The 20,007-nt window shown below is 46.3% G+C and overlaps 2 protein-coding genes across 7 annotated transcripts in view; both read left to right on the top strand.

Annotated features, from left to right (window-relative positions):
- The window catches only part of pex26 (peroxisomal biogenesis factor 26), a 45,770-nt gene extending 40,200 nt beyond the window's left edge, over window positions 1-5,570 (top strand). Inside the window, exon 5 of the mRNA XM_068050076.1 lies at window positions 3,600-5,570. Coding sequence (XP_067906177.1) covers window positions 3,600-3,703 — 104 coding nt within the window. The 3' untranslated portion in view covers window positions 3,704-5,570. The remainder of the gene's footprint in view (window positions 1-3,599) is intronic.
- An 11,920-nt stretch (window positions 5,571-17,490) lies between these two features.
- The window catches only part of LOC137379762 (ubl carboxyl-terminal hydrolase 18-like), a 287,737-nt gene continuing 285,220 nt past the window's right edge, over window positions 17,491-20,007 (top strand). For 4 of the 6 annotated variants that reach the window (XM_068051108.1, XM_068051106.1, XM_068051105.1 and 1 more), the window contains exons 1-2: window positions 17,491-17,603; window positions 17,940-18,043. In XM_068051108.1, the coding sequence (XP_067907209.1) occupies window positions 17,501-17,603; window positions 17,940-18,043 (207 nt within the window). In that variant the 5' untranslated portion in view covers window positions 17,491-17,500. Of the gene's footprint in view, window positions 17,632-17,939; window positions 18,044-20,007 lie in introns of all 6 variants that reach the window. The other 2 variants (XM_068051110.1, XM_068051107.1) reach the window with 2 other exon arrangements.

Raw genomic sequence — 20,007 nt, 5'->3', positions numbered from 1 at the left:
TGTGAAGAACCACTGAACATTGACTCCGGACCCCATGAACTCTCATGGCATCAGGGCAAACATGGGCACGAAAACCTCCTGCTGATTACCACCTACTGCCCCCAGTCAGCTGATGAATCAGTACTCCTCCATGTTGAACAGTACTTGGAGGAAGCACTGAGGGTAGTAAGGGCATAGAATGTACTCTGGATAGGGGGACTTCAATGTCCATCACCAAGAGTGGCTCGGTAGCAACACTACTGACCGAGCACCACTACCGATTGGGTCTGCGGCAGGTGGTGAGGGAGTCAACAAGAGGGAAAAAAAACTACTTGACCTCGTCCTCACCAATCTACCTGTCGCACATGCATCTGTCCATGACAGTTTTGGTAGGAGTGACCACTGCACAATCCTTGTGGGGACAAAGTCCCCTCTTCACATTGAGGATACTCAGCATCGTGCTGTGTGGCGTTACCACTGTGCTAAATGGGATATATTTCGAACAGATCTAAGAATGCAAAACTGGGCATCCATGAGGTGCTGTGGACCATCAGCAGCAGCAGAATTGTACTCAACCACAATCTGTAACCTCATGGCCGAGCACATCCCCCACTCTACCATTACCATCAAGCTGGGGGATCAACTCTGGTTCAGTGAAGACTGCAGGAGGGAATGCCAGGAGTAGCACCAGGCATACCTCAAAATGAGGTGTCAGCCTGGTGAAGCTACAACCCAGGACTACTTGCATGCCAAACAGGACTAAGCGATTCCACAATCAACAGATCTGATCTGAGCTCTGCAGTCCTGCCTCATTCAGTTGTGAATGGTGGTGGACAATTAAACAACTAACAGGAGGAAGAGGCTTCACAAATATCCCCATCCTCAACGATGGGGGAGCCCAGCATATCAGTGCAAAAGATAAGGCTGAAGCATTTGCATCCATCTTCAGCCAGAAGTGCCGAGTGGATGATCCATCTCAACCTCCTCCTGGGGTCCCCAGCATCACGGATGCCAGTCTTCAGCCAATCCGATTCACTCCACGTGATATCAAGAAATGGCTAAAGGCACTGGATACTGCAAAGGCTATGAGCCTTGACAACATTCCGGAACTGGTACTTAAGCCTTGTGTTCTAGAACTTGCCACACCCCTAGCCAAGCTGTTCCAGCACAGGTACAACACTGGCATCTACCCGGCAATGTGGAAAATTGTCCAGGTATGTCCTTTATACAAAAAGCAGGATAAATCCAACCCTGCCAATTACCGTCCTATCAGACTACTCCCGATCATCAGCAAAGTGATGGAAGGTGTTGTTGACAGCACAATCAAGCAGCACTTACTCAGTAATAACCTGCTCACTGACGCTCAGTTGAGTTCCGTCAGGGCCACTCAGCTCCTGACCTCATTACAGCCTTGTTCCAAACATGGACAAAAGAGCTGAACTCCAGAGGTAAGACAAGAATGACTGCCCTTGACATCAAGGCAGTATTTGACCGAGTATGGCATCTAGGAGCCCTAGTAAAACTGGAGTCAATGGGAATCAGTGGGAAAACTCACTGCTGGTTGAAGTCATACCTAGCACAAAGGAAGATGGTTGTGGTTGTTGGAGATCAATCATCTAAGTCCCAGGACATCACTGCAGGAGTTCTTCAGGATAGTGTCCTAGGCCCAACCATCTTCAGCTGCTTCATCAATCACCTTCCCTCCATCAGAAGTGGGGATATTCGCTGATGATTGTGCAATGTTCAGCACCATTCGCGACTCCTCAAATACTGAAGCAGTCAGTGTAGAAATGTAGCATGACCTGGGAAACATCCAGGCTTGGGCTGATAAGTGGCAAGTAACATTCATGCCACACAAGCGCCAGGTAATTGTCATCTCCAACAAGAGAGAATCTAACCATCTCCCTTGATATTCAATGGCATTACCATCACTATCAACATCCTGGGGGTTACCGTTGACCAGAGACTGAACTGGATCAGCTATATAAATACTGTGGCTACAAGAGCAGTTAAGAGGTGAGGAATCCTGCGGCAAGTAACTCACCTCCTGACTCCCCAGAGCCGGTCCACCACCTACAAAGCACAAGTCAGGAGTGTGATGGAATACTCTCCACTTTCCTGGATGGGTGCAGCTCCAACAACACTCAAGAAACTCGACACCATCCAGGACAAAGCAGCCCACTTGATTGGCACCCCATCCACAAACATTCACTCCCTCCACCACCAACGCACAGTGGCAACAGTGTGTACCATCTACAAGATGCACTGCAGCAACTCATCAAGACACCTTCCAAACCTGCGACCTCTACCACCTAGAAGGATAATGGCAGCAGTGCATGGGAACACCACCACCTGCAAGTTCCCCTCCAAGCCACACATCATCCTGACATGGAACTATATCGCCGTTCTTTCACTGTCACTGGGTCAAAATCCTGTATCTCCCTAACAGCATTGTGGGTGTACTTACACTCCAAGGACTGCAGCGGTTCAAGAAGGCAGCTCACCACCACCAATAGGCAATTAGGAATTTGCAGCAAATGCTGGCCTAGCCAACGATGCCCACATCCCGTAAAAGAATAAAAAGAAAGTCGGCTGTAACCCATTGCCCAGTGCCAAACTGAGGTCACTCTCCTGCTCGGTTCCATGTTCTGTGTTTTGTAAATGGCTTGGATAATGAGCCCTTTGTTTCACAGACCTTTCCACTCCACAAGCCGAGTGGCACTATGGCTAATTCAGCACCTAACTGCTGCCCTCGGAGTTTTCAGCTAACTTCGCACAAAGCTGGAATGATCCTAGACCTTGTACTTTGTGTGGCTTTGTCCCACACTGGCAAATTCATCGCCTCACCAGTCCAATGAGGAGCTGGCATCCTCATTCAAGAGTTTGCCTAACAGTAATTGTTTTGCTGTTTGCATTTTTATTTTTCACTTGAATACTTTGAGTTTTGAATTCCTGATCCTAAATTATTGCATTACTCCCTGTAGTATGATACACTAATCTGCGGTGTTGGAGGATGTTTGGGTACGTGGTGACCAGGTTTAACTACTACAGTTGCACCCTGAGTACTGAGACCAAGACACGAGGAAGACATTTAAATGTTGGAGTGCAGAGAGAAGTCACAAAGTTGATCACTTGTGTTGCGAATCTGGGTTGTGGGGGAAGGCTGGAGACACTTGGGCTTTCTGGCTTTGTAAGGTGTCTAAGAGGTAAATTTACTGAGGGATATTTGATATCACTGTGGGAAAGTAAATATTATTTCAAATTTAATAGTGAGAATAGAACAAAGAAACTCAGGAAATTCTTCGGAAAGAGTGACCAACACGTGGGATGGTCTCCTGTGTAGAGTGTGACCACCAGGTCCATTGGCTTTCTGAAAGACCTATCCAATCAGTTCCACCCCCTGCTCTGTTCCCATAAACCTACCAATTTCTCCTTTTCAAGTATTTATCCTTTTTGGAATGCGTTGAGGCTTTTTCCCCATCCTCCACATAGACGGCAGTCTCTTCTCTCCCAATCTTTTCACTCCTACTAGTCTTCGGTTTCATAGCCAATCAGATCAGTACAATTGACTGCTCATTTATTTCTCAATGTTCTGTTCCTATTGTTGCCTTTTCTCACAGCCTCTCCAGCAGCTTTATCCTGGCTCCTCAGCCTCCAGCACTTCATCAGGCAGATGTGGAAGACTATGTTTGCTCCCTACTACAAGGCAAGAATTGACAAGTGATCCTTGGCATGTGCTGTTTGAGGTCCATCTCCAGGTAGACGAAGCTCTTAACCATCTTGTGCAACAGATGCAGTCCTGAAACTAGAGGCTGCTGCTCCAGTCAAGTCCACCCTGACCAGCACTAGAATTCTATACATTGTCAAGTCTCTTATTTCACAGCCTCAGTATGTGGCAGATTGGAGAAATGATTCTGCTTCCTTCAACTTTCCCCAACAATAAACCTTCCCATCAACATTCTACTCCAAGGTTCAGCAACCTTAATAACAAGAAGAGCCATTTTTTTGATTTAGTAAAAAACGCAATATATTAAGAGCTGCAATGCCTTACCCAAATATCAATAATAATGAAAAACAAGACAGAGACGGGAGAAGGGCATATACTTGAAAAAATAAGAAGATAGATGCAAAACATAACTTTTACTTTAATGTGATTTCTGCTGTTGAATTTCTTTGGAGAGTTGTTCAGTATCGGGACAGTGTGCTGTCGATTTCATTTTCAAGTAGGACTGTAAGCTTTCATCGCTCAATTAGCTTCCCAACTTGCTTTTTTATGAAATTCATACTTCAAAACACTTGCTCACACAGTTAAGTACATCCAAAGATGGACAGAATGCCAAATGCATATTTCTTCAATGTACAGTAAGTGCCTGGCAAAGAATTCCAAGCTTCAAAAACGGTTTGGTCTTTCGTTTAAATGATGTATATCAGTCCAACTCAGTTAAGTGCAAAGGTAGATTTCTCCTTTTCTAGATTTCCAAGGCCCTGAATTTAGCCGCCTACATACCTTTGTTGTGTACACCTGCCAGGTTAAGTTTTAGTTTTGCTTGGCTCACTCCTGAAAATACTGAAAAATTGAGTGCCAAGGTGTCTGCTTCAAGAGGTTTGAACACAAATTGTGAAGTTGCCATTTCCTTTCTAAATCCCTGAAAATGTCCTGTAAAAGCTTCTTGGACTTTCAGAATCACAACTTTTAGGCTTCCCTTGTCAAGTATATCGTTTACCTGTTCTTTGAATTGGTTCACTGATGGGAAATGAGCAAGGGAATCTCTCTCGATGTCTTTCACAAGCAGTGCTAGTTTGCACTCAAATGAAAATCCTTCTTCCAAAAGCGAGAGGGCTGTGTTTCCCTTTCCCTGTAGTTTTCTGTTGAGGTTGTTTAAATGTGCTGTGATGTGTTTTGTAAAGTGAAATTACAGCAGCCACTGTAGATCTGTTAACTGCATAGCCACAGCCCTATCAACACCTTCACTTCTTCCAAACAGGTTGAAAAATGCGTTCGATCGATCAAGGTCAGGAACCGCACAACTCCTTAATGAGCCATGGGTTGCTGACCCCTGCACTAATCTGTAGCGAGAGGATCGATTATGTCAGTCCCTGTATTGCTGCAGTTAGCTTAGCCTGGACTTGGGATCTTGCCGATCAGTGTATCAGAGGGATGAGGAGTTTTGTCCTGTGTGAGGCTCATTGTAAGTGGATTGTGAGGGAGATGCATCCTTTAGAATGTACATTGAGTTAGTGCAGCACAATCTTCCAGAGAAGCTGACCCTGGCATTGTGAATGCAGTCTTGCTGAAGGCAGCACTGGCTCATCTCTGATATACACAAACACCATTGCCAAGGCTGAGGCTGTAGACCCAATAAACATTGCAATACAGGGCATCGGTAATCAGCTCCTCACTTTACACCAAGAAATGTAACTCACCTGACATTTACAAGCAGAGTACGAAATGAATCATTCTCTGGGGGCTGGAGCCTTGTTTCAAGTAAGACGTGGCACGCAGGTAGAGTTATGGGGTGAATCTAATCAGGTGTGAGTTTATTTGTAATATGTGAGCAAGTGGCAATTAAAAAATCCACCTAATCTTGAAATTTGTTGTGATTTTATTGGTTACACAGGATTACAAAGGATGTGTGGCACAGAAATAGGCCATTCAGCCCAAGCAGTCCATGCTAATGTTTCTGTTCCACTCGCGCTTCCTCTCATCTTTCCTCATCTAAATCTATCATTGTAACCTTCTATTCTCTTCTCCCTCGTATGCTTGTCTAGCCTCCCCTTAATTGCATCTGTACTATTCGCTTCAACCACTCCCTCTGCTAGCGAATTCCAAATTCTCACCACTCTCTGGGTAAAGAAGTTTCTTCCAAATTCCCTTTTGAATTTCTTTATATTGATGGCCTCTACTTCTGCTCTTCCCCACAAGAGCAAACATTCTCTATGTATCCACTCAATCAAAACCTTCCATAATTTTAAAGACCTCTATCTGGTCACCATTCAGTCTTTTTTCAAGAGAAAAGAGACCCAGCTTGTTTATCCTTTCCTGATATGTATACCCATGCATTTCTGGTATCATCATTGTTAGTCTCTGAAACCTCTCTAGTGCCTCTAGATCCTCTCTGTAACATGGCGACCAGAATTGCATGCAGTTCTCTAAGGGCTGGATTTTAAGAAGCCTCGACATCGTGATCCATGGCAGGGGGGGTGGTGCTGAAGATGGCTCCGGATGAGGCCCACCACAGACCTCAACAGCGGTCGGGACCGGCCCGGACCTCCGGCAGCGGCGAGGCTCTGTGGCGGCCCCCAACCACTGGGCGACGGAACCACAATTTGAATATTCAAAGAACTGTAAAGCACAGGAACAGGCCATTCGGCCCTCCAAGCCTGCGCCGATCTTGATGTCTGTGTAAACTAAAACCTTCTGTACTGCCGGGGACCGTATCCCTCTATTCCCATCCTATTCATGTATTTGTCAAGATGCCTCTTAAACGTCATTATCGTACCTGCTTCTACCACCTCCCCCGGCAGCAAGTTCCAGGCACTCACCACCCTCTGTGTAAAGAACTTGCCTCGCACATCCCCTCCAAACTTTGCCCCTCTCACCTTAAACCTATTTCCCCTAGTAACTGACTCTTCCACCCTGGGAAAAAGCTTCTGACGATCCACTCTGTCCATGCCGCTCATAACTTTGTAAACCTCCATCATGTCACCCCTCCATCTCCGTCGTTCCAGTGAAAACAATCCGAGTTTATCCAACCTCTCCTCATAGTTAATATCCTCCAGACCAGGCAACGTCCTGGTAAACCTCTTCTGTACCCTCTCCAAAGCCTCCATGTCTTTCTGGTAGTGTGGCGACCAGAATTGCACGCAATATTCTAAGTGTGGCCTAACTAAAGTAAACGGGTATGATATAGTCGGGATTACGGAGACATGGCTGCAGGGTGACCAGGGATGGGAAATGAACATCCAGGGATATTCAGTATTTAGGAAGGACAGACAAAAAGTAAAAGGCGGTGGAGTTGCATTGCTGGTTAAAGAGGAAATTAATGCAATAGTGAGGAAAGATATTAGCTCTGATGATGTGGAATCTGTATGGGTAGAGCTGAGAAACACTAAGAGGCAAAAAACATTAGTGGGGGTTGTATATAGACCCCCACACAGTAGTGGTGATGTTGGGAATGGTATTAAACAGGAAATTAGAGATGCATGCGATAAAGGAACATCTGTAATTATGGGTGACGTTAATCTGCATATAGATTGGGCAAATCAAATTAGTCACAATACTGCAGAGGAGGAATTCTTGGACTGTGTATGGGATGGTTTTCTGGACCCATACGTTGAGGAACCAACTAGAGAACAAGTCATCCTAGACTGGGTATTGTGTAATGAGAGAGGAATAATTGACAATCTAGTTGTGCGAGACCCCTTGGGGACGAGCGACCATAATATGATAGAATTCTTCATCAAGATGGAGAGTGACGTAGTTGATTCTGAGACAAGGGTCCTGAATCATAGTAAAGGAAACTACGAAGGTATGAGGCACAAGTTGGCTATGACGGATTGGGAAACATTACCTAAAGGGATGATGGTGGATAGGCAATGGCAAACATTTAAAGAGTGCATGGATGAACTGCGACAATTTCTTATCCCCGTCTGGTGCAAAAGTAAAACAGGAAAGGTAGCCAAACTATGGCTTACAAGGGAAATTAGAGATAGCATTAGATCCAAGGAAGAGGTGTATAAATTTGCCAGGAAAAACAACATACCTGAGGATTGGGAGCAGTTTAGAATTCAGCAAAGGAGGACCAAGGGATTGATTAAGAAGGGGAAAATAGAGTACGAGAGCAAGCTTGCGGGGAACATAAAAACTGACTGTAAAAGTTTCTATAGGTATGTGAAGAGAAAAAGATTGGTGAAGACAAATGTCTTCTTACAGTCAGAAAGGGGAATTTATTATGGGGAATAAAGAAATAGCTGACCAACTAAATACATACTTTGGTTCTGTCTTCACAAAGGAGGACACAAATATCATACCAGAAATGTTGGGGAACACAGGGCTTAGTGAGAGAGAGGAACTGAAAGAAATCAGTATTAGTAGCGAAATGGTGTTGGGGAAATTGATGGGATTGAAGGCTGATAAACCCCCAGGGCCTGATGGTTTTGCATCCCAGAGTACTTAAGGAAGTGGCCCAAGAAATAGTGGACGCATTTGTGGTCATCTTCCAAGATTCTATAGACTCTGGAACAGTTTCTACAGATTGGAGGGTAGCTAATGTAACCCCACTATTTAAAAAGGGAGGTAGAGAGAAAGCAGGGGATTATAGACCAGTCAGCCTGACATCGGTAGTGGGGAAAATTCTAGAGTCCATTATCAAAGATTTTATAGCAGAGTACTTAGAGAATATTGGCAGAATCGGACAGAGTCAGCATAGATTTACGAAAAGGAAATCATGCTTTCCAAATCTACTAGAATTCTTCGAGGATGTAACTAGTAGAGTTGATGAGGGGGAGCCAGTAGATGTGGTTTATTTGGACTTTCAGAAAGCTTTCGACAAAATCCCACATAAGAGATTAGCGTGTAAAATTAAAGCGCATGGGATTGGGGATAGTGTATTGCAACAGATAGAAAATTGGTTGGCAGACAGGAAACAAAGAGTAGGGATAAATGGGTCTTTTTACGAATGGCAGGCAGTGACTAGTGGGGTACCTCAGGGATGGGTGCTAGGACCCCAGCTATTCACAGTATACATTAATGATTTAGATGAGGGAACTAAATGTAATAAATTTGCAGATGACACAAAACTGGGTGGGAGGGTGAGTTGTGAGGAGGATGCAGAGAGGCTTCAGGGTGATTTGGACAAGTTGAGTGAGTGGAGTAATGCATGGCAGATGCAGTATAATGTGGATAAATGTGAGGTTATCCACTTTGGTAGCAAAAACAAGAAGGCAGATTATTATCCGAACGGCTATAAACTGAGAGAGGGGAATATGCAGCGAGACCTGGGTGTTCTCGTACACCAATCGCTGAAGGTAAACATGCAGGTGCAACAGGTGGTAAAAATGGCAAATGGTATGTTGGCCTTCATAGCGAGAGGATTCGAGTACAGGAGCAGGGATATCTTGCTGCAATTATACAGGGCCTTGGTGAGGGCACACTCGGAATATTGTGTGCAATTTTGGTCTCCATATCTGAGGAAGGATGTTCTTTCTATAGAGGGAGTGCAGCAAAGGTTTACCAGACTGATTCCTGGGATGGCGGGACTGACTTACGAGGAGAGATTGAGTCGGTTAGGATTATATTCGCTGGAGTTCAGAAGTGTGACCGGGGATCTCATAGAAACCTATAAAATTCTAACAGGACTTGACAGGGTAGATGCAGGAAGGGTGTTCCCGATGATACGGGGTAAACCATTCAGGACTGAGATGAGGAGAAATTTCTTCACCCAGAGTGTGGTGAGCCTGTGGAATTTGCTACCACAGAAAGCAGTTGAGGCCAAAACATAATATAGCTCTTGGGTCTAAAGGGATCAAAGGATATGGGGTGAAAGCGGGAACAAGTTACTGAGTTGGATGATCAGCCATGATCATAATGAATGGCGGAACCGACTCGAAGGGCCGAATGGCCTACTCCTGCTCCTATTTTCTATGTTTAAATTCCATCATTCTGATATTTTATGCCCTCCTTTATTACAAAAGTGTACATTGGTCCTTTTGACTCAAACCTTGTCTCCTGACTATCTTTCTTACAATTCTTAGGGTTCCCAGTATCCACTCCTTTACTCTTTCTCTCCATGAAACAAAATCTCTTTGCATTATCAACTGTCCTATTGCTTCAACTTCTCTGAAAGTTTCTAAAATGGAGCCTGTAACTACCGTTTTTGTGGCTCAATTCGTAATCATCTACCATTGCTGCAGCATCCCTTATTTTACCAACATTATGTTCTTCCAGGTGGGACCTTATTCCTGAAGGGATACTATTTTTAAATTCTTCCATTAGGATTACTTTCCTAAGGTTTTCAAAGTTGTTTAGATGTTTAGTTTAGAGATACAGCACTGAAACAGGCCCTTTGGCCCACCGAGTCTGTGCCGACCATTAACCACCCATTTATACTAATCCTACACTAATCCCATATTCCTACCACATCCCCACCTGTCCCTATATTTCCCTACCACCTACCCATACTAGGGGCAATTTATAATGGCCAATTTACCTACCAACCTGCAAGTCTTTTGGCTTGTGGGAGGAAACCGGAGCACCCGGAGGAAACCCACGCAGACACAGGGAGAACTTGCAAACTCCACACAGGCAGTACCCAGAATTGAACCCGGGTCGCTGGAGCTGTGAGGCTACGGTGCTAACCACTGCGCCACTGTGCCGCCCACTATGTCCTTCTCTAGCAAATCCCATAAATATCTGGCCCTTTATCTTTATTACATTCCTGAAATTTAGTCTGTAAGCCTCCAGTACCAACTTATAAGCATTCAGAACTGCAGTTTTAGCCATTTTACAGTCACTTGACTGTTCCTCCGAAAGTGTTGAATATATTTCTGACACTTTCCCCACCAACACACTGCAATTAAATTGTCCAACTTTCTTTCGGCCATTGCAACTTCATAGCAATCTTTTCAAAGGACACAAAGTACATTGCAACTCCTTCCTCACTGAATTTACGCACTGCGCATATATTCCTTGCCAAATCAACACCAGAAGTTAAATCGAATTCATCCTCAAACCTTCCTGCCACCAACTATTCATGCGATCTAAGCTTCTTTTTTGTCTGGTGTAAATTTCCTGGCTTGTCTTTCTTTTTCTAACTCTCTTTTTCTTTCTCTTCCCTTTTGAATTCAATATTCTCATTTCAAGTTGTAATTGTCTGTCTCTTTCTTTTCCTTTTTTGTCTTTCTTTCCCCCTTTCCTCTCTTTCCTTTTTCCCTTTTCTTCTTTTTCAAGTTCTAATTGCCTCATTTGTAACTGGTTTCTATCTAACTCAATCTGAGAGTTACCAGGATCCCCTTTTCTTCCTCATGGTTAAAATGCCAAGCCAGCACTTCAACAATTTCCGTCTTTTTAGCTTTTGATTTTAAACTAACCCTCACTTGCTCTGCTACAGCCATTAACGCATCCAGTGTTCACTGCAATAAATCATCGAGAGTCAAATCGTCCCTATCCACAAAGGCTTGAGCAATAATAGTAGATGTGCTGACTCTTTCTTATGAGTACAGCAAAAGCAATTGTAAAATCCTGTTTAAATTCTAGCAAATTTCAATGTACCGCTTTTACGACCAATGTATTGTTAGCCTGGATCCGAGTCCCAAGCCCCCACTTTGGTATGACCTCCGTGAGACCGTGAACTCCCCAGACTAATTTAAAGATTTACACAAGATTTCACTTTTAAGACTTTTATTATAACTAAAGTAAAAATACATTATAAGCAGCTCATACTCCAAATTACAGAGAAAGGTATTTTGCTTCACTTATTAAAATACTTTTAAACCTCACACCACATTTGTACGTTATACAGTCCTCCGTGAAGAGAATTCTTTGCGGCTAAATGTCCCAAACTCCTCCCAGTTGCAGTAGGTTGGATCTCTCAAACCTTTCTCAGAGTCAATGTCCTCTGCTCACTTCTTCCAAGCACTTTCGACCTGGACTTCCATGAATAAGGTGATCTCTGGTCACCCTGTTGGTCTTTTCCTTCTCCGCAAACTTCAACTTTCAAATCAGGTTCAACAGCCTTTTGTTGTATCAGTGTTTTGAGAACAGGTGTTTTCTCTCTCTCTCTCTCAGTCTCTCTCTCTCTCTCAGTCTCACTCTCTCTCTCTCAGTCTCTCTCACTCTCTCAGTCGTACTCTCTCTCTCTCAGTCTCACTCTCTCTCTCAGTCTCACTCTCTCTCAGTCTCACTCTCTCTCTCACTCTGTCTCTCAGTCTCACACTCTCTCTCTCAATCTCACACTCTCTCTCAGTCTCACTCTCAGTCTCTCTCTCTCTCCCTCCTGAGGCTGCCACCACTGGTCTTTGTCTTCTAGTCTTCCTCATAGCCTGCAGACTTCTCCAAGTCTGTAGAATTTATGCAAAATAAAAGGGTCCAGAGTCATTTGCATTTTCAATACGCAGAGCCCACAAGTCTGGCCACAGCAGAAGCACCCAGGCCTTCCTTTGATTCCAGGCATTAGCAATTGCAACTTTTGTTTGCATTTTCAGAGCCACTGTCTCCTTGTTTACGATCTGAGAGTCTGGGAAAGTGAAACCCATTGCCCATCAGGTGTTATAACCTTGCATTCTCTGCCTTTCAAAACGGTCTTTGATATGGGTTTCTTGATGTCCTGGTAACCAAACCCCTGGCTTGTTTCTGGGCAGACTTTGTGTGAGGTCACATTTCTCCTCCAACTCCATTTTACACTGCATTAAAAAATCACAGTTTTTCAAATACAATCAGATTACAAAGTCCAGCATTCAGAACAATAGACACAGACTAAAACTGTGGGTAATAAAAACAAGAAATGCTGGAACCACTCAGCAGGTCTGGCAGCATCTGTGGAAAGAGAAGCAGAGTTAACGTTTCGGGTCAGTGACCCTTCTTCGGAACTGACAAATATTAGAAAAGTCACAGGTTATAAGCAAGTGAGGTGGGGGTGGGGCAAGAGATAACAAAGGAGATCTAGATTGGACCAGGCCACATAGCTGACCAAAAGGTCACGGAGCAAAGGCAAACAATATGTTAATGGTATGTTGAAAGACAAAGCATTAGTGCAGATTAGGTGTAATTACACTGAATATTGAACAGCAGCAAGTGCAAACCTGAAAAAAAACAGTGGGTAAGCAAACTGAACAAACTAAGATGAAATGAAATAAATGCAAAAAAAAGGATTGTAAAAAATGTAAAAAAGAATGTAAAAAAAAAGGAATAAAAAATAACTAAAAATGAAAGTAAAATGGGGGGCTGTCATGCTCTGAAATGATTGAACTCAATGTTCAGTCCGGCAGGCTGTAGTGTGCCTAATCGGTAAATGAGATGCTGTTCTTCGAGCTTGCGTTGATGTTCACTGGAACACTGCAGCAATCCCAGGACAGAGATGTGTGCATGAGAGCAGGGGGGTGTGTTGAAATGGCAAGCAACCGGAAGCTCAGGGTCCTGCTTGCGGACCGAGCGGAGATGTTCCGCAAAGCGGTCACTCACTCTGCGCTTGGTCTCCCCAATGTAGAGGAGACCACACTGTGAGCAGCGAATACAATATACTACATTGAAAGAAGTACAAGTACATCGCTGCTTCACCTGAAAGGAGTGTTTGGGGCCTGGGATAGTGAGGAGAGAGGAGGTAAATGGGCAGGTATTACACCTCCTGCGATTGCAGGGGAAGGTGCCCTGGGATGGGGACGAGGTGGTGGGGGTAATGGAGGAGTGGACCAGGGTGTCACAGAGGGAACGATCCCTTCGGAATGCTGACGGGAAGGGAGGGGAAGATGCGACTGGTAGTGGCATCACGCTGGAGGTGGCGGAAATGGCGGAGGATGATCCTTTGGATATGGAGGCTGGTGGGGTGAAAAGTGAGGACAAGGGGAACCCTGTCACGGTTCTGGGAGGGAGGGGAAGGGGTGAGGGTAGAGGTGCGGGGAATGGGTCGGACACGGTTGAGGGCCCTGTCAACAACAGTGGGGGGGAATCCTCGGTTGAGGAAAAAGGAGGTCATATCAGAAGCATCATTAGACCAGATGCGTCGGAGACGGAGAAACTGGGAGAATGGAATGGAGTCCTTGCAAGAGGTAGGGTGTGAAGAAGTGCAGTCGAGGTAGCTGTGGGAGTCGGTGGGCTTATAATGGATATTAGTGGACAGCCTATCCCCAGAGATGGAGACAGAGAAGTCGAGGAAGGGAAGGGAAGTGTCAGAGATGGACCATGTAAAGGTGAGAGAAGGGTGGAAATTGGAAGCAAAGTTGATAAAGTTTTCCAGTTCGGGGTGGGAGCAGGAAACGGCACCAATACAGTCATCAATGTACCGGAAAAAGAGTTGGGGGAGGGGGCTTGAGTAGGGGAACAAAGAATGCTCGACATATCCCACAAAAAGACAGGCATAACTAGGACCCATGCGGGTACACATAGCGACACCTTTTACTTGAAGGAAGTGCGTGGAGTTGAAGGAGAAGTTGTTCAATGTGAGAACAAGTTCAGCCAGGCAGAGAAGGGTGGTGGTGGATGGGGACTGGTTGGGCCTCTGTTCCAGGAAGAAGCGGAGAGCCCTCAAACCATCCTGGTGGGGGATGGAGGACTAATGCCCCTCCAGATCCTCCCTCCGCTTCACTTCCCTCTGACCCCACCCCTTCTGATCTGACCCCTTGCCATGTATTCACTATACCCTCTGACCTCCCCTCTCTGATGCTGAGCGTTCTGTACTCAGCAAAGGTCTCAGTTTTATCCCCTTATGCCCCTCCTCAATGAATTTCGCGCTCGGCTTGACGTTGAGCTCTTCTTCCGTCGTCTCCGCCTCTGATATGACCTTTTTCCTCAACCGAGGATTTCGTCCCACTGTGGTTGACAGGGCCCTCAACCGTGTCCGACCCATTCCCCGCACCTCTACCCTCACCCCTTCCCCTCCCTCCCAGAACCGTGACAGGGTTCCCCTTGTCCTCACTTTTCACCCCACCAGCCTCCATATCCAAAGGATCATCCTCCGCCATTTCCGCCACCTCCAGCGTGATGCCACTACCAGTCGCATCTTCCCCTCCCTTCCCCTGTCAGCATTCCGAAGGGATCGTTCCCTCCGTGACACCCTGGTCCACTCCTCCATTACCTCCACCACCTCGTCCCCGTCCCAGGGCACCTTCCCCTGCAATCGCAGAGGTGTAATACCTGCCCATTTACCTCCTCTCTCCTCACTATCCCAGGCCCCAAACACTCCTTTCAGGTGAAGCAGCGATTTACTTGTACTTCTTTCAATGTAGTATACTGTATTCGCTGCTCACAGTGTGGTCTCCTCTACATTGGGGAGACCAAGCGCAGACTGGGTGACCGCTTAGCGGAACATCTCCGCTCAGTCCGCAAGCAGGACCCTGAGCTTCCGGTTGCTTGCCATTTCAACACTCCCCCCTGCTCTCATGCTCACATCTCTATCCTGGGCTTGCTGCAGTGTTCCAGTGAACATTAACGCAAGCTCGAGGAACAGCATCTCATTTACCGATTAGGCTCACTACAGCCTGCCGGACTGAACATTGAGTTCATTCATTTCAGAGCATGACAGCCCCCCATTTTACTTTCATTTTTAGTTATTTTTTCTTCCTTTTTTTTTTTACATTCATTTTTACATTTTTTACAATCCCTTTTTTTGCATTTATTTCATTTCATCTTAGTTTGTTCTGTTTGCTTACCCACTGTTTTTTTTCAGGTTTGTACTTGCTGCTGTTCAATATTCAGTGTATTAACACCTAATCTGTACTAATGCTTTGTCTTTCAACACACCATTAACATATTGTTTGCCTTTGCTCCGTGACCTTTTGGTCAGCTATGTGGCCTGGTCCAATCTGGACCTCCTTTGTTATCTCTTGCCCCACCCCCACCTCACTTGCTTATAACCTGTGACTTTTCTAATATTTGTCAGTTCCGATGAAGGGTCACTGACCCGAAACGTTAATTCTGCTTCTCTTGCCACAGATGCTGCCAGACCTGCTGAGTGGTTCCAGCATTTCTTGTTTTTATTTCAGATTTCCAGCATCCGCAGTATTTTGCTTTTACTAAAACTGTGGGTATTGGGTTAGGGTGTGTGGGCTATTACTGTGTTACTCTGTAAATCTATACACGTTTATATCGATTTACACACTGTTATATGAAGATTGGCTCCAGTTCTATGATCCACAAACTGGCTAATGGAAGAGGACATTCCCCTTTCTCCCTCTTTCTCTCTGTATCCCTCCTTCTCCCTGCCCCTTTGCCACCACCTATTTTCTTCCTCAACATTCCCCATCCCCTCTTTCTCTCCTCTTTCTCCCTCTGTCCATCTATGTCTCTCCTCTTCCCTTTTTCTCCCTTGACTCTTCACCGTTCTCACTCATCCCCTTCTTCAAGGGGGTAGGATCAGTAAGTTTACGGATGACACAAAGATTGGCTGAGTGGTTAACAGTGAGGCTGAGTGTCTTGGGTTACAGGAAGATACCGACGGGATGGTCAAATGGGCAGAAAAGTGGCAGATGGAATTTAACGCTGAAAAGTGTGAGGTGATACACTTTGGAAGGAGTAATGTGACAGCCATAAAGACGGGGCTAAAGTGTGGCGAGTCGAAGAGACTTAGTAGTTGGCAGGAAAAAAGACAGAGGCGCAAGGGGAGAGCCAACTGTGTAACAGCCCCGACAAACAAATTTCTCTGCAGCACCTGTGGAAGAGTCTGTCACTCTAGAATTGGCCTTTATAGGCACTCCAGGCGCTGCTTCACAAACCACTGACCACCTCCAGGCGCTTACCCATTGTCTCTCGAGATAAGGAGGCCAAAGAAGAAATGTGACACGGAAGTATTCAATGAATGGCCTGACACTGGGTAGTTCCGAGGAACAAAGGGACCTTGGCATGTTTGTCCATAGATCTCTGAAGACAGAAGGGCAGGTTAATAGGGTGGTGAAAAAGGCATATGGGACACTTGGCTTTATCAATCGAGGCATAGAGTACAAAAGCAGGGAGGTCATGTTGGAGTTGTATAGAACTTTGGTAAGGCCACAGCTGGAGTACTGTGTGCAATTCTGGTCGCCACATTATAGGAAGGATGTGATTGCACTGGAGGGGGTGCAGAGGCACCCCCCCTCCTCACTCCCCCTCCCCCACCCTCTCCCCCATCTCACTCCCCCTCCCCCTCCCTACCCCTCTCCCCTCCCAAGCCCCCTCCCCCTTCCTCTCCTCCCCTCCCCTACTGCTCCCCCTCCCTCCGCCCCTCCCCCTCACCTCCCCTTCCCAACCCCCTTCTCCCCATTCCCCCCTTCCCAACCCCCTTCTCCCCATTCCCCCCTTCCCACCCCCTTCCCCTATCCCCCTCCCCTACCCCCCTTCGCTTCCACCCCCTCCCCTCCCTCCTTCTCCCCCTCCCCTCCCTCCTTCTCCCCTTCCCTCTCCCCTCCCTCCTTCTCCCCCCTTCCCTCTCCACTCCCTCCTTCTCCCCCTCCCCTCCCTCCTTCTCCCCATTCCCTCCCTCCTTCTCCCCATTCCCTCTCCTCTCCCTCCTTCTCCCCCCTTCCCTCTCCTCTCCCTCCTTCTCCCCCTTCCCTCTCCCCTCCCTCCTTCTACCCCTTCCCTCTCCCCTCCCTCCTTTTCCCCCTTCCCCTCCCTCCTCCCTCCCTCCCCTTCTCATCCTCCCTTCTCCCTCCACCCTCCCCCTCCCTCTCTAACCCTCCCTCCCTTCTCCCACTCCTCTTCCTCTCCCTCTCTAATCCTCCCTCCCAACCTCCCTTCTCCCCCTCCTCCTCCTCTCCCTCCTGCTGTTTCTGTGCTATCAGTCCCTCCTATTTTGGTCGCTTGCCACTTTCGTCCTGATTCTACATTCGCCGGAAAATGAAACTGAAAGTCAGAGCAGCGGCTGGGAAATCTGAGCCGGAGCACAGGCAGAGCGAGAACCAGGAACCGGAGTGTAAAGACCGTATCTCAGGAGGAGGCTGTAGGTGGAGGGTGAGGGTCGGAGATGGGTGATTGTTTTCTTTCCCTTCTGTTCACTGTCTGTGTGACAAGGAGTGAGCGCGACAGCCCCAATTCCCCTCCTTCCCCCTCCCCTCCCCTCTTCCCCTCCCCTCTTCCCCTCGTCTTTCGCCCCATCCTCCTCTTCCCCCTCCTCCCTCCAGTCTCACTTCTCCTTCCACTCCCCCTCCCAGTCCCCCCCAGTCCCCTCTCCTTTCTCCCCACTTCTTCCCCCCCAACAATCCCCCCCCCCGCCATTCATTTTTGGATCCAGTGTTTTTTCTCTGAAATGACTGTAATTTTATGCATTTCCCCTCAGATCCCTTCGAGTGCAGAACTCAGAAGTGGAAAAGGAACGACCAGACCAGCACAGTGATTATCCTTAGCAGCTTTCTGATCGGACACTTGGCCGTACCTCAGCTGGTAAGGACTGTGAGAAGGTGCTGATGGAATGTAGTTAGTGTGTCTGAGGAAACATAACTGAAGTGTTGCTTCTGTCTTTTGGAGCCCTTTCCTGCCTGTCTCATTGTGTTAGTCAGCACTCCGGATTGAGAGAGGTGTGTGCGGCTCCCAGCTCCCTCAGTGCTGCTCACCAGTAGTCTGTGCAGTTTGTAATGCTTTGCAGGATATATTGGAAGAGGATTTCACAGCTGCTTGATGCCAACCACTGGCTGTACTGTAAAAATACAGCACTGCAGCCTGGGGCAGTTTACTCTCCACTATCAGTTATAACAGTGGTCCATTGGATGAATAGGGAGCATGTCCAAAAAGTTCATTTCTTACTTTATTCATGATAGCCATTTTGGGATTTTTGATTTTTTTTTCTTTAATCAGAAAGGAATTTGGGATTGAATTATATCTAAGGGTTTTAACATCGTGAATTCATACAAAAAAGACTGCAGATATTCAAGGGGTGCATGAAAAGCAGACCAGCCAGTTTGTGGATTGTCGCAGTCTTGTTCAGGTGGATGAGGTGAGGATCTGTTGTTTCAGTCCAGGGCCCATTCGCCAGCATGAGCAGGGGCCATTAAACAATTCATTATCTTTCCTCAGACAGCCAATGAATATTCACCCCCATTGCAGTGATGTGAACTTCCTGGTGTCACAGTGAATGAAAGGGAATGCCTATAACCAGGCTGTTGTGTTTAAACTGGTGTCTGAGGTACAGCTCTGAGTCTGCAGCTGCAAGTAGAGATGCAGGAGTCAGCTTTTGTAACTGGATGTTGTCCCAACTGTTTATCCTCAAACCAGATCAGTCACTTCTGGATCAGACAAACCTTCCTACTTTTGCTTATATTTGAGGGCAGTGTGAGGCTGAGTTCAGTAACTGAGACTTGCTTTGACTGTTATTTTCAACGTTCATTTACTAACAGTAAAATAAAGCAGCTTCAGAATCAAACAACAAAGAACAGTACAGCACAGGAACAGGCCATTCGGCCCTCCAAGCCTGCGCCGATCTTGATGCCTGCCGAAACTAACACCTTCTGCACTTCCGGGGCCCGTATCCCTCTATTCCCATCCTATTCATATATTTGTCAAGATGTCTCTTAAACATCGCTATTGTACCTGCTTCCATCATCTCCCCCGGCAGCAAGTTCCAGGCACTCACCACCCTCTGTGTAAAAAAACTTGCCTCGCACATCCCCTCTAAACTTTGCCCCTCGCACCTTAAACCTATGTCCCCTAGTAACTGACTCTTCCACCCTGGGAAAAAGCTTCTGACTATCCACTCTGTCCATACCACTCATAACTTTGTAAACCTCTATCATGTCACCCCTCCACCTCCATCGTTCCAGTGAAAACAATCCGAGTTTTGAATTGTTTTGGCGCAGAAAGAGGCCATTCGGCCCATCGTGTTTGCACTGGCTCTCCAAAAGAGCAACTCCCTCAGTTCCATTCCCCTGCCTTCTCCCCATAACCCTGCACATTCTTCCTTTTCATATAACTGTCGAATTTGTTTTTGAATGCTTCATCTGAACCTGCCTCCACCACATTCTCAGGCAGAGCATTCCAGACCTTAACCACTCGCTGTGTGAAAATGTTTTTCTTCATGTCACTTTTGCTTCTCTTACCAAATACTTTAAATCTGTGCCCTCTTGATCTTGATCCTTTCACCAGTGAACAGTCTCTCTCTATCTACTCTGTCCAGACCCCTCATGATTTTGAATACCTCTATCAAATCACCCCTCAGCCTTCTCTTCTCCAAGGAAACAGTCCTAACTTCTCCAATCTGGAGAAGTCTTCATAACTGGAATTCCTCATCCCTGGAACTATTCTCATGAATTTTTTCTGTACTCTCTCCAATGCCCTCACATCTTTCCTAAAGTGCGGTGCCCAGAATTGGACACAATACTCCAGCTGAGGCCGAACTAGTGTCTTATACAAGT

The sequence above is a fragment of the Heterodontus francisci genome, chromosome 18, assembly GCF_036365525.1.
Source record: "Heterodontus francisci isolate sHetFra1 chromosome 18, sHetFra1.hap1, whole genome shotgun sequence".
NCBI classification, from domain to species: Eukaryota; Metazoa; Chordata; class Chondrichthyes; order Heterodontiformes; family Heterodontidae; genus Heterodontus; species Heterodontus francisci.
The sequence above is the reverse complement of the archived record's forward strand: the minus strand, read 5'-3'. Positions and strand labels throughout refer to the sequence as shown.